General features: G+C 37.1%; 3 protein-coding genes and 1 long non-coding RNA gene across 5 annotated transcripts; 3 read left to right on the top strand and 1 right to left on the bottom strand.

Annotated features, from left to right (window-relative positions):
* Positions 1 to 583: 583 nt before the first annotated feature.
* LOC104824982 lies at positions 584 to 1675 on the top strand. The gene is made up of 2 exons (XR_773496.2): positions 584 to 743; positions 1402 to 1675. It is a non-coding gene; the product is annotated as an uncharacterized LOC104824982 (long non-coding RNA).
* Positions 1676 to 2168: 493 nt separating this feature from the next.
* Positions 2169 to 2936, top strand: LOC104825175 (probable F-box protein At5g04010). The gene has a single exon (XM_010557464.1). The coding sequence runs from the start codon at positions 2169 to 2171 to the stop codon at positions 2934 to 2936; it is 768 nt and encodes a 255-aa protein (XP_010555766.1).
* Positions 2937 to 4818: 1882 nt separating this feature from the next.
* Positions 4819 to 6910, top strand: LOC104824981 (mannose-P-dolichol utilization defect 1 protein homolog 2). The gene is made up of 8 exons (XM_010557198.2): positions 4819 to 5070; positions 5273 to 5426; positions 5650 to 5722; positions 5850 to 5916; positions 6013 to 6072; positions 6288 to 6348; positions 6444 to 6485; positions 6583 to 6910. The coding sequence occupies exons 1-8, from the start codon at positions 4915 to 4917 to the stop codon at positions 6684 to 6686; spliced, it is 717 nt and encodes a 238-aa protein (XP_010555500.1). The 5' UTR covers positions 4819 to 4914; the 3' UTR covers positions 6687 to 6910.
* Positions 6911 to 7019: 109 nt separating this feature from the next.
* Positions 7020 to 9084, bottom strand: LOC104824980 (putative F-box/LRR-repeat protein 8). 2 transcript variants are annotated; one of them, XM_010557196.2, is made up of 2 exons: positions 8255 to 9084; positions 7020 to 8121 (listed from the first exon to the last, which is right to left on the bottom strand). In XM_010557196.2, the coding sequence occupies exons 1-2, from the start codon at positions 8928 to 8930 to the stop codon at positions 7169 to 7171; spliced, it is 1629 nt and encodes a 542-aa protein (XP_010555498.1). In that variant the 5' UTR covers positions 8931 to 9084; the 3' UTR covers positions 7020 to 7168. The 2 variants fall into 2 exon arrangements, with proteins under 2 accessions (XP_010555498.1, XP_010555499.1); XM_010557197.2 differs by having other exon boundaries at positions 7020 to 8117; positions 8230 to 9083.
* Positions 9085 to 13058: the final 3974 nt, after the last annotated feature.

The following is a 13058-nucleotide window of genomic DNA, read 5'->3' as shown; positions in this document are numbered from 1 at the left end:
ATTTTAAATGATGTTTTGTAGTTAAAAGTTTTTTTTTATGTGCTTTTAAAAGTTAACTAAAATGACCTAACAGGATTGTACCGACCAAACCAATCCGGTTGAGTATGTTTTTAATTCGGTTGAATTCTCTCGGTGCAAATTAGTCCAATAAATAATAATAATAATAATAAATAAATAAATAAATAAATAGAAACCCAAATACAGAGATATGTTTTGTACAACCAGAATTTGCAGCTTAATATAACCTACAATATTCCAAGATTGAGAATGGTGGTACTATTTCAGTAGAATAAAACAAATTGCATATTTGATTGAATTTTTTACATGAATATCGTCTGATTAATAATATTCATTCCTTTCATATCAATTGATGAGATATAGAACAAAAAAAGAAAAATTAACTCATTTTTTTAAATGAAATAAATTGAAAATGAATGTTGCAAAAGAATATATTTTTTTACTTTGCCATAAAACAAAACCGCAACGCGTCGAACCAAGAGCCATATTTCCGAACTTTAGCCTAATTACATATCGAGTGAAAATAGAAAAGAACTTTAGGCCCACATTCTTTCTTTCTTTTTTTTTATAAAAAGGAAGAAGCCCTGTCCATTGCCCACTTTCGTTCTAGGGTTTTGTAGGAGCAGCCAGGAGACGATCTCTCTTAGATGTATTTTTGAATCTTAATATCGGGCGGCGGCGATGGTACAGAGAAGGGTTGCCGTCAGATCGGCTTCTGTTTCCAGGTTGATCCATACTCTAAGCACTGTCGTATATGTTGTTCCTCTGATTTCTGTCTGTCGAGATTTACTTCTTCCGGTTCTAGATTCAGCATTAATCTCTCATACCGGGAGAGTTTGAGATAACAACAATCTCGTTGATGCTGTTGATTTGTTCCATCGCGATGTTTCGTTCTCGTGCTCTCCCTTCGATCATCGTTTTCAATAGATTATTGAGTGCACTCGTCAAAATTAAACGGTATGGAGCTGTGATTTCGCTTTGCAAGTCAATTGAATTGCTTGGGGATCTGCGTGATGATTACTCTTTGTGAATGTTTTGTGTCACTCTAATTGATCATGCAATTGTCAACCCGATGTTGTCGCTTTCAATGGATTGATAATTTACAGATGGGTTTTGCACACAAGATCATTGATAGATGAGGCGGACCAAATGTTCAATTTTATGGTCACGAGGGGATTTAGTGTCATGATGTAACCATATAATTGAATATTTGTTCTGCTTCATCTAAGGTTTTGCTCGAGATGCAATGCCACGGTCAGTGTCCTAATCTTTTAGCATATACCCTTATGCTTTGATGGTCTGTGTAATAATTGAAAACTAGGAGAGAAATTGGGTTTTGTAAGTTTATGAGGCAATCACTGAATCTGGTTGGTCGTATGTTAGACATGGAACCTCGGCTCATGTAGGGTTTTCATTTCTACGGAAGCAGAGCAAGAGCACCTGCTTGTCTGTGTACACGGACATGGTTGGAGAAGATGGTGGAAGGAAAGACTCGTCATATTGGGGTTTTGGTGTAAACATGTTATGCTTTGGATTGTGTATTATATAATTTCATGGATTTCCTCGAATTTGGTTTATAAATTTTATCATGTCTTCAGTTTCTGGTTGTAGTTCTAATTAGAATTTCCCGAGCAATAAAATGCTAGTTTTATGTTTTTCTGGGATTTGGTTAGAATTGGTTTTTGAATTTTTTCTTTTTTAAATTATTATGATATATGTGATTGTACTTTGATCTTATCTAATAGATATAAATTTTATCTTATAGATATATTTTTGGTTAATAGTTTTCTAATTGGATTTTATTTATCTGTTTTTATATACAATGTTTTGGGATTGAATCGAGAAAAAAGCATTATTCTGCAATTCTTGACAATACACGCAAACTTGAAAGAATTTTCAAGAATTTTACAATTATTGTGATTTTAAAAAGATTAACAAATTCATGTATTTTTTTTTTATTAAATTGATGTTATTTTCCCCTTCTTTCTTTCCTTTTGCCTAATATAAATTCTAAAATATGATTTCCATATTTTTCAATCTCCTTGATTGTGTAGGAATCTATACGGCACTAATCCATCCCTCACCAACGATTCTCACTCAAACTCTTTGATTAATCAAAAAACCAATCCTCCTCTGCTCGATAACTCGCCATGGATGTCTCACGTAAAGGCATGTTTAACGCCGACGGCGATTATTCCGGCGAATCTCCGCCGTGGGAGGTGCTCTACCTCGTCGCCGGTTACATGGACGACAAAACCATAGCCATCGCTTCCTGTGTTTCCAAGACATGGAACCTCAGTTTCTCCTCGGACCAACTATGGCGGTCTCTCTGCGCGACCCGACATCCTTATCTCTCCGCCGTCAAGACAGCTTCTCCGGCGATCTCTTACACGCGTCTCTACTCCATCGCCGAGTCCGCCGCCAGACACCGCCACCTCGTGAAACGAGAGCCGAAGCCCAAGATCTCACTGTCGGATCTGACATTCGTCGCGCACGTGTGGGGTACCAACGTAAACACGACGGCGGTGAAACACGGCAAGGACATTATGGTTCCACCAGGCGGTCCGTTCTGGTTCAGCGTCGACGTTAACCATCATGATGGCTCGTCCGGAGACACAACGGAGGCGAAGGTGACGTGGAACGTGGTTTTCAGAGAATCGGAATCGGTCTTCACGATGGTCGATTGCGTCACGGAGCTGCCGATGATAACATTGTTTTCCCAGGATCTTCCGGCGCCGGAATACTGCCTATTCAGCAGCGGAAGCGGTTTAGCGGCGGTGGTCAAGATACAGTTAAACCATGATTGGATCAAGAGAATGGGTTTAGGGATACTGAATAGGGTCGACTCGAGGTATCTGAACGTGGACGAGGCTCTCAGATATCTCGAACGTTTTCTTCTCCCACAAGGCAGAGAGTGATCGGTTGCTTAGTGGTCAAGAAACTTTTTATGGCGGGGGAAATTTTTTTAAACTTCAAGGAACGAGAGATGGGTTTTAATTCATGTATTACATCAAAATTGACGACTTGTAAAAAAAAAAATGTTTGAACGCGTTTTCTTTAGGGTATTGATTTGGGATGAATTTTTTATTTGGGGAATACATTAGATAAATTTAAAAAAAAACTTCTACTTCAAACCTTATATCATAAACTATATAAATTGTTTCGAATCAATCTTTCACTTTAAATTTTGTTATAAAAATCATCTAACTATTATTTAGTCATCATCTATCTAAATTACTCAAAAACAAATATAATGTTTTACATTTATACATACATACATACATACATACATACATACATACATACATACATACATACATACATAGGACACGATCATTGTAAGTGGAAGAAGTGAAAGTGGCAAAAACGTGTCGGATCCATAATTTCGGTAGGACCCATTTCGGTATTAGGACAAGTGGACTTTCCGTTTTTGCTACGAACGAATTTCGTCCATATGGAATGGACCCATTGGTTTAAGTTAGGTGGTGGTTTAGGCTCCTTAGGGGATTCAATTCTCCAACTACCCCTTTCTTTATTTTTTCTTCAATAAAAAAATATTGCTCAAATGCAATAAAAAATCATCTGGATCGTATATTTTTTTGGACTTTTAAAATCTTTTTTTTATAGAATAAATGGTTTAAAAACTCTTTAATTTTATTGTACGCATTTTTCAAAATATTTTGATTTTTTTAAAACTGTTTGGTTTTACTCTCCCTATTCTCTCACACATTCTCTTCTTTCATCTTCTTCCTCTAGCAATATGAAGCATAGATTAATTACGGTTATAATTGTAGTTTTAAATTTTTATTGGCAATTAGATATGAAGCATAGATTAATCTTAAGAACCGGAAAACCTATGTCAATGTTCTTCCCCGAATTTGAAGGTGAGTTTTTTTAATTCTTGTTCACAAATTTTGTGGATTTATATTATATATATCGAAATGACCCAATAAACTTTGGTGTTATTTGAAAAATATAGGAAATGAGTGGTGGTGGTGCAACCGGGAAATAAATGATCGGTGCCCCATCCACAGTTTTTCACTTGAGGATTGTTTTTCAAAGTATTTTTTTTTGATAATGCATCTAAATTCTTTTGTTTTTTGTAAGATTTCCCTAATAAAATTTCTATCTTATAAAAGTCTTTATCTTAATCTAATTTATATATAATTTTGTAGATCTATTTTAAGTAATATATCTAAATATTTAGTGTCCTATATATAAATAAATTTCAAATTAAATATTATCTAAAATCAAGTAAACGATTTATAAAAAAACTAAACAAGAAAAAAAAATATAAATTAAAATGTTAAAAATTCATCATTTTATAAGCTATCAAATTTTATTGGCAGAGTATCGAATATTTTCATCATCTTCAACATCTTTTTATTACCCAAAAAAATGTATAAGATTGATCCAAATTAAATCAACCAATATGACTGAAAATCCATTGATTTTGAAATCGAATTGGACTGATAAAGAATACTATGAGTTCAAATAGAAAAAAAATTTAATGATTCTACTCCTTAATATATTTAAAAATATAATATTATGTTAACATTATATGAGTTGTAACTAAAATGATTATCTGATCTGATGTAAGGTAATCTCTAACTTTTTAATATCCACAATAATTATTTACATCGATATGGTTTCGAAAATTGTTAAAACCTTAGTTTGATGGGCTTGGCGTTGGGCCTTTGGCCCAAATTTTGGGCGTTTCGTTTGTCATCATTGAGTCCTTCTAATCCAGCCAGAGGTTTCCCTCTTGACTCTTGAGAGCTCAACAAAGAAGCAACCTTAAATTCTGTTTCCTCGACACGAAGATCCGAACTAGAAGATATCTCACAAAGATCAGACGATAGAGGATTCGTCTCTTTGGATTCTGGTTTTTTGGAGATGAAGAGGATGAGTTTCTTAGGAATCGACATGAGCTGCGCTATTGGATCTCTCCGGAACGGTGAGTTCCCGGAGAAAGATTGTCTTCTTCCTCTCATGTCCAAGCTTCTCGGCTATTGTCTCGTCGCCGCTTCCACCACCGTCAAGCTCCCACAGGTTCCACGCTTCATAACCCTAATACCCATTTCCATAATCCTTTGCTGTTCTTATTATGGTGGGTAAGGGAGGATAGTTGTTCCTTTCCTCTCTTCAGATCGGTCAATTGTTGCAGGGTTTGGTTTGATTTCGTTTAGGGATATAGTGTAGTGAAGTTGTTTTGGATCGTATGACAGCGATGGGTGAAATTTATGGATTGTAGATTATGAAAATTCTGCACCATAAGAGTGTAAGAGGGCTTAGTGTTGTGGCGTTTGAGCTCGAGGTGGTCGGCTATACGATTTCTTTGGCGTATTGTCTGCACAAAGGGCTTCCCTTTTCGGCTTTTGGCGAAATGGCCTTTCTTTTGATACAAGGTGGGTTTCCCTAAACCCGTTAATGTGTTTTACAAGATCATGCAAATGTTGTTAAATCTCCATCACTTCGAACTATTTGATTGGTAAATCAGGAATGACCCTTCAAGTTTGCATCAGAAAGTAATCTTATAATGCATTTTCCAGAGGCTTGCAATTCGGGAATTCAGATCTCAAGTTGCCGAAATATCTAAAATTTCCTTGTTTCTGCTTTTGTCTGTTGCAGCGATAATCTTGGTTTCTTGCATCTACTATTTCTCCCAACCGGTTCCTGTAACGACGTGGATCCGGGCTCTCCTGTATCCATTTTTAAGCTTTGCTTAGATTTTACCCGTTACAGTTTTTGAAGCTTCAATCAGATATAAGAATGGCTAGTTCTGTGATCTTTTCATTCCTTGAGTTTCCTTATTATTGTGTCTGACGCAGATATTGTGCTGTAGCACCGACCATACTTGCTGGTCAGATCGACCCTTTTCTGTTCGAGGCGCTTTACGTGAGTAGGAACGGCTTTTCTGTTGATCCTATTTCTTATTTGGAAGTTTTTGTCGGGTGTTCATTCATCTAATAGTTAGACTGTTACGGTTTGTAGGCTTCACAGCATGCGGTGTTTTTGTTCGCGAGGCTCCCTCAGATATGGAAGAACTTCAGAGTGAGTTTGTACTTTTCGCCCGGTTTAGGATTAGAGGAATTTGATCATCAGCTTTGATTTCATGATCTAATATATGGTTGGACTATAAATTTCCTTGGTTATAAATTTTTTAACTTTCTGCCACAGAAATATTGATTTCGGACCCGTATATCATGTGTCAGGATTCGTTGTCTAATGTTTTATTGCTCTGATGTGATGTGAATCTCTCTATACAGAACAAAAGCACCGGGGAGCTCAGTTTCTTAACATCATTCATGAACTTTGGTGGTTCCATGGGTAAAGACCCGGATGTATCTAACACCATCTTTGTTTGATTCTCCATTGCAACATACAATGGTTTCCATCTCATATCTCATCATTTTCCATTGCAGTGAGAGTCTTTACCAGCATCCAGGAAAATGCCCCGATTAGCGGTATCCTTTTCTTTTAACTTGCATTCCCCGTTATTGTTATGCGGATTTAAATGTTGCAGTTTCGTGAACTGAATTGAACTCCTCAACTTTTTTGTAGTGACTATGGGTTCGGTTCTTGGAGTTTTGACCAACGGGACGATCCTGAGTCAGATCGTCTTGTACCAGAAACCCGTTGCCCCGAAAGAGAAGAAGGTTGAGTGAAAAGGTAAAGATGCGATAGAACCCGTTACCGCTTTACTTGTTAAACGCCGGGCAGAGGTTTCAAGAGGATTACGAGGGCGGTGTTATATCTCGACGGTCCATAATCGTTGCTATCTCATTTCACTTACACTTTCAAGTTCATACAAATAGTGAAGAACTTAGGATCTGGAAATCAAGATATTGTATGATCCTTGTTGAAAAGTCGGAACTTTGCCCTACTCCAATCATTTCATCTACACTGCTTTATTAATATGGATAGGCTCAATCTTAAACCTAAACCTAACAAATGTTCATGAATGTTTCAACAAATGAGAACATTGGAGAATCCGAATCTTGGTATGAAACCTGATATATATTTTCTAAAATCTGATTTTAACAATTCATGAATCAATACGAAACCGCAGCAATCAGACCACACAGAATACATAGAAAAGTGCTTGAATGTAAACAGAGAATGGTTCCATATTTGGGGGTTCGCTTGTCTAGTCGTTCCGGTAGCCGCTATTGCGACTTCCCCATCTACTCAGTGTGCAAGCTACTAAGTTTCTCCGGCTCAGGAACCCTAATCTTGACTTGAACGAGGCTGACCGGCTCGTACTGGCGGATGCTGTGGCAGGGGCCAGGACTTGAACCCGTGGTAGAGGAGGGAACTCCATGCCGTTCTCTTGTGCTCCACCATCACTGGCACTAGCCTCTTGATTTTCTGGCTCGTGGGTATCTAAATTCACGGCAAGCGACGCCCTTCTCCCCTTTAACCATTCAGCGCCTTCGACGGTCACTCCTCTACACTTCTTGACCTTCACCTTCACCAAGTTGGGACATCCAACGGCGAGAGCTTCCATCCCTTCATCTGTGATCGGGCAGTTTTTAATGCAAAGCTTCCTCAATGCCAAGCATTTTTCAGCAATACAACATAGCTCGGGGTCACCGACAGTGTCACTTCCACACAATGCTAATCGTTCTAAGTTCTGGCAATTCAAGGCAAGTGCTTCCAAACTCAACTTCGAAGGATTCACCCCTATCAGAACCAATTCCAGTAAATTCCAGCAGGATTTGGCAACGGCTATAAGCCCTTCATCGCCAATCCGATTGGCCTTCCATCCATCAATGTGAAGCTTTCTTAGAAGCTTACAACGTTCAGCCAACGTAATCAGGCCAATATTCGTGCAATCAGGGGTTTTCACAAGGTGCAGAATCTCGATATCCGAGAAATTCGATATGGCAGTGAGACCCAGATCGCTCACCTGAATCCTCTCGAGATGAATCTCAACGATCCCAGTAACCTGTTTTGCCACAGCCTCAAGAACCCTATCCCAGTCACCAGAACACCTGAAAATCTTCAAAGACCTAAGATGTTTAGCTCCGACTAACAGAGGGGCAAAGCACTGACCGTTATAGAGCTCCTTCAAGCAAATCGTCTTTAGTGAAATAAAGGGAGAAAGTACCCGCAAGAACCATTACGAAGTAACTGAAACAATTCCACTATCATTAGCCCACGGAACCCATCTGCAGAACCCGGTGCTTCACTCAGGAGAGTCAGATCGGGGAAGTGGAACGCATGCAATTAACCAATTGAAACCTAAATGGCTCCGCCGCAGCTCCGTCGGTGATGCCACGAAGTCGCTTCACCGACAGCTCCTCCAGAGCCGGACATTTGTCGAGCACGGCGTTCATGCCTTTGGCTCCAAACGCGCAGGATCCACACGAGAGCTTCTTCAAGCCCTTGCAATTCTCCGCGAAGGCCGCCATACCGGCATCAGATACATCCCGACACGCGCGTAGCTTGAGCCGCGTCAGATTCGGACACCTTTCGGAGATCTTCACGAGCGCCTCATCTCCGATGCTCGGAGATCTACGGTCGCACTTCAGAGCGAGTTTGGTGACGGCATCGAAGCGCGAGAACAGCGACGGGATCACGAGGAGAAGATCTGACTGCGCGTTGAGCGAGAGACGGTGACGGCTCTGTCCCTCGATCCTCAACCACCGACGGCAGACTAGCGAGCACCGTTTCCGGTCGCCGGAGCTCAGCAAATGGAAAATGCACGCCAAGCACTCTTCCGGCAAGTCGGAGATGTAATCGTACGGATCATCGGCGACGGCTGCAGTGGAGGAGTTCTCTTCTTCCCCCTCGTCTTCTTCTTCCCCTTCATCGGCGACCACTGGAGAGATCACGGCCGTGGAATTAGACGGAGCTTTACACCGGCGGCGGCAGAGAGCGGAGACCACCGAAACTGATTGGCCCATTCCGCCGGAGAATCGAAGGTTGAGATGCGACGGTGTATGATTCTTATCCTATGGAGCGTCGTACTGAAGCTCCTGAGAACTTCGCAACATCAGAGACCTAATCGAACCTAAAAAGACGCGTCATTTCACGTGGTCATCGCAGACGACCGCCACTCATCATTGGTCAAGATTATCTCCAGAAAAAGCTAAATCAAATCAACGGTTATTCATCGAGGGTCCACGGAGTTCCCATGCTCCTGTCCGCTTCAAATCAAAATCCCCCCAATGCTGCTATTTATACCATCGAGACAAATCTCGGCTTACCTGGGATGATTATACCTCGAAAATCCGAGTTTATGTATTAAATATGATTATTTGTTTGCGTCAGAGCGCATAAGATAACGTTGTAAACATAAGAAAACAAAATCATGTTAGAAAAAAAAAACGAAGCCTATATATCAAAGTAATATATTCAAATTCAAAATTGCAATCATATGCTAAGATTTTATAAAATAAAAAAATACCCAAGGGCCATAATATAATAAATAGTAAATATGAAAGGTTCTACAAATTCATGTTTTTCGAATATCAAACCCAATTTCTCAAACAAGTCAAATATTTTAAAATTCTGTTTTTTTTTATCAGGTATAATAATATATAATTCTTTACATGACTATGACCAGCAAAAATGGCATCACAAAAAGTATAGGATTTGGCGTTTCAGATCGATTCTTTCGAACTAGACCAAACCGAGTTTTCGAACCGAACAAATTCTGACTGTTCGAATTTTTTGAAATAAAATATAACCGAATTGAATATTAAAAAATTCTGAAAAATCAAAATTTTATTAATATTTCTCAATAAAATACAAAAATCGAAACAAACTGAATATAATAACCGAGTGATACATATTTTTTCTAGAACCGAATAATCTAAACCATCAAACCGATCAAAAACTAAACCGAATTCGAAACGAATACCAAAACGTCCATTCTAACAAAAACCGACCAGAATTGTTTGCCGTGCAGAGAGAAACCATCATGGGCCAGTGGCCCAACTTCCACTTTTTCGTAACCATGCCCCCCCCCCCCCCCCCCACCACAATTGTTTGCCGTGCAGAGAGAAACCATCATGGGCCAGTGGCCCAACTTCCACTTTTTCGTAACCATGCCCCCCTCCCCCCCGGCACACATCATGATAACCCATTTTCGAACAGGCACGTTACCTAAGATAAAAGCATATAGTATTATTCGTATTTGAATTTTTTTTAACAAGGTACTTTTCAATGGATATCGATTTGTAAATTTTCCAGAAATTTATGAATTCGAATTATATTCTTGAAATTTCGTATGTATATAATTATACTCTTGTAAGAAGTTATTGGTAAAATCAGATTTTACCAAATTACTCGGGTGAAACAGATGCCAAAACAAGATTGTTAGACCAAATTCTAAATGAACAGTTTTAGAAGTTCTGAAAGTATAGCATGATCTCAGACTTTGCTCATACGTACAAGTTGATGACGATTCAACTATATATATCTAGAAAATAATTTAAATGGGGTAACTTAATTTTATTGTATTATAAATATAAATTTTATAAAGAAATTATTATTTTTAATCAAACAAATGGGGTGTATACTCCATGTATACATATCCGATTAATTGGAGTATATATGTATGATATTGGTAAAATTGGATAACATCACGTATAAACATATATATGATATTTAGGGGTCTCAATAAAACTCGAACCCCGAAGTCCGGTCAGAAACCCGTCCGAAAAATTAAGGGTTTAGGTTTAATAATATAGACCCGGGTTGATCCGAAAAAATTAAGGTCCGAATTGAGTTCGGTCTGAAACCGTCTGACCCATCCATTTAACTCGAAAAAATATTAGATAATTAAATTTTTCTACTTCTACTCGAAATCTCATATCACATAATATTAAATAAAGACTTTTATTTGTATGTTTCATATATATATATATATATTTATATTTCAAAACAATTTGGTTAATGTATGTACTAAAATTGTTCAATAATTAATATATATATATATATATTATTGAACAATTTGATTAGATTTTGGTTTGATTTTTTATATATATAAATGTTTTATGAGTTTAACTTTGATTTTTAAATTTCATCTCAATGTACTTTCTATACTTTTTTATTGTACTGAATATCTTTTTTATATATTACATATATTAAAAATATTAAATAATTTATATATTTTAAAATTTACATGATCATTTTTTTAGATTTAAAATTTTTTAATTTTAATTGATACGAAAAATAATTTGCTATTGTTGATTATTTTTTAAAAATTGCTAAATAATTCAACATTATTGTTATCATTATTATTATTATACACTAATATTTATTTTTTATTAAATAGAAAAACCTGAAACCCGATCCGAACCCGTTCGAAACTCTATAGAGCCGGACTTCGAGCAACGATTATAAACCCGAATAATAAATGAGTGGGCCGACCCGACCCAAAAATATCTAAGTGTGAACTAAATCTCACCCGAATCCGGTCCGCCCCGCCCATTTTGCACCCCTAATGATATAGGTGTACCAATTACCAAAGCATCGGATTGTTACCAAAACATATATACTAAGGGTGGGCAATTCGGTTCGGGAATCTAGTCCCGAGCCGTACCAAACCAATTAATTCAGTTTTGGTTCGGTTCGGTTCGATATTATATAAAAATACCGAACAGTAAGAAATTTGAAGTACCGAACGGTTCGTAAACGGTTTGGTTTGGTTCAAAAAATACCGAACGGTATTTTGATATTTTTATTTTTTAATTAAAAAATATTTAATATTAATAGTTAATTATGATAATATTTACTAATATTACGAATTTGTTTGAGATCAATGTTAAATTTTTTTCAAGTTTACAAATTCAAAACTTTTATTTTGTTGTATAAAATTATTATGTTGGATCTCTTTACTTTTATATTATATGAATTATAAATATGTTACAAACCGTTCCGAACCGTTCTAAACCGTTTTTATTTCGGTTCTTATTTGGTACTTATTTATTAGTATCGTATCGTCCCGAACTGTCATAATACCGAACCGAACCAAACTAAATAATATACAGTACTAATTTGGTATAAATTTTATAATACCGAATAAACTATTCCCGAACCGAACCGATAAAATTCCAAACCGAATTCCGAAACGTCTATCCCTAATATATATGAGTGGTGGTGAGTACATTTCGGTAACATGGGAAGCTGCTACTCGGTTCAGAGACTTATGAAGGGGCAAAGGAGTAATTTGGCGGAAGGTTGTTAAGCTGTTAGTTATTAGTCACGAGCCAAGCACGTGATCGTCTTTTTTACTCCTTTAAAAGGGGGAAGAGCCCTGTGTGTAGCAGAGGTTAGGGCTGAGTATTTAAATTCGTTATCCGTGGGTAAGCGGGTATCCGGTCTTGTGGTACCCAAAAAACGGGTACTCGACACATAACAAAGACAAAAACGAGTATTAAAAACTAGAATATCTGTCATACGGGTTCAGGTTCAGGTTTTATATATTGAAATAACGGGTACCCACGGTACCGCATATATATTAAAATTACAAAATTAACCTTATGTTTTTAATATAATTTAAAAAATATTTAGGTTATTTTACTTAATTTTAGGATTATATATTGGATTTTCAAGTTTTGATAGATTCAACTTCAAATCATTGTATATTTTTAAAATGTTTCTAGGATTCTATGCATATTATTATATTTTAAGAATTTTCAAACTTAAAAATGTATTTTTAGAATAAAATATGTATATTTTTTATTGATTATTTAATTTAATTTTATATTATTTAATATTTTATATACGGGTACGGGTATTCGTGGGTACCCGTCTTTTAGTTATGAGTACCCATTGGACGGGTACACATAATCCCATATATTGTGAGATAGAGACAGATAGCATTTCTCTAAAATCCACGAAGACAAACGAAGACAGATATCTCCAAAAAACGTGGGTACCCGACCCGTGTCCAGCCTTAACAGAGGTAAATGCAGAAATCTCTTCATGTATTTGAGCTTCTTCTTCGTTAAACAAACTTAGAGTAACATAATACGATAACTGGAATGGGCAACAAGAAATCACAAAGGCATCTGCCGAGGGAA

This window comes from Tarenaya hassleriana, unplaced genomic scaffold, assembly GCF_000463585.1.
Source record: "Tarenaya hassleriana unplaced genomic scaffold, ASM46358v1 Cleome42, whole genome shotgun sequence".
Taxonomy (NCBI): domain Eukaryota; kingdom Viridiplantae; phylum Streptophyta; class Magnoliopsida; order Brassicales; family Cleomaceae; genus Tarenaya; species Tarenaya hassleriana.
Note: the sequence above shows the minus strand (reverse complement) of the source record. Positions and strands in the feature narration are given on the sequence as shown.

Bases quoted from the DNA above. Each gene is read 5' to 3' on its own strand.
- LOC104825175 (XM_010557464.1), top strand. From the start codon at position 2,169: ATGGATGTCTCACGTAAAGGCATGTTTAACGCCGACGGCGATTATTCC.
- LOC104824981 (XM_010557198.2), top strand. From the start codon at position 4,915: ATGAAGAGGATGAGTTTCTTAGGAATCGACATGAGCTGCGCTATTGGA. The intron at 5,427-5,649 runs GTGGGTTTCCCT...TGTCTGTTGCAG, and splicing joins GGCCTTTCTTTTGATACAAG to CGATAATCTTGGTTTCTTGC. The intron at 6,486-6,582 runs GTATCCTTTTCT...ACTTTTTTGTAG, and splicing joins GGAAAATGCCCCGATTAGCG to TGACTATGGGTTCGGTTCTT.
- LOC104824980 (XM_010557197.2), bottom strand. From the start codon at position 8,930: ATGGGCCAATCAGTTTCGGTGGTCTCCGCTCTCTGCCGCCGCCGGTGT. The intron at 8,118-8,229 runs GATCTGACTCTC...ACTTTCTCCCTT, and splicing joins TGCATGCGTTCCACTTCCCC to TATTTCACTAAAGACGATTT.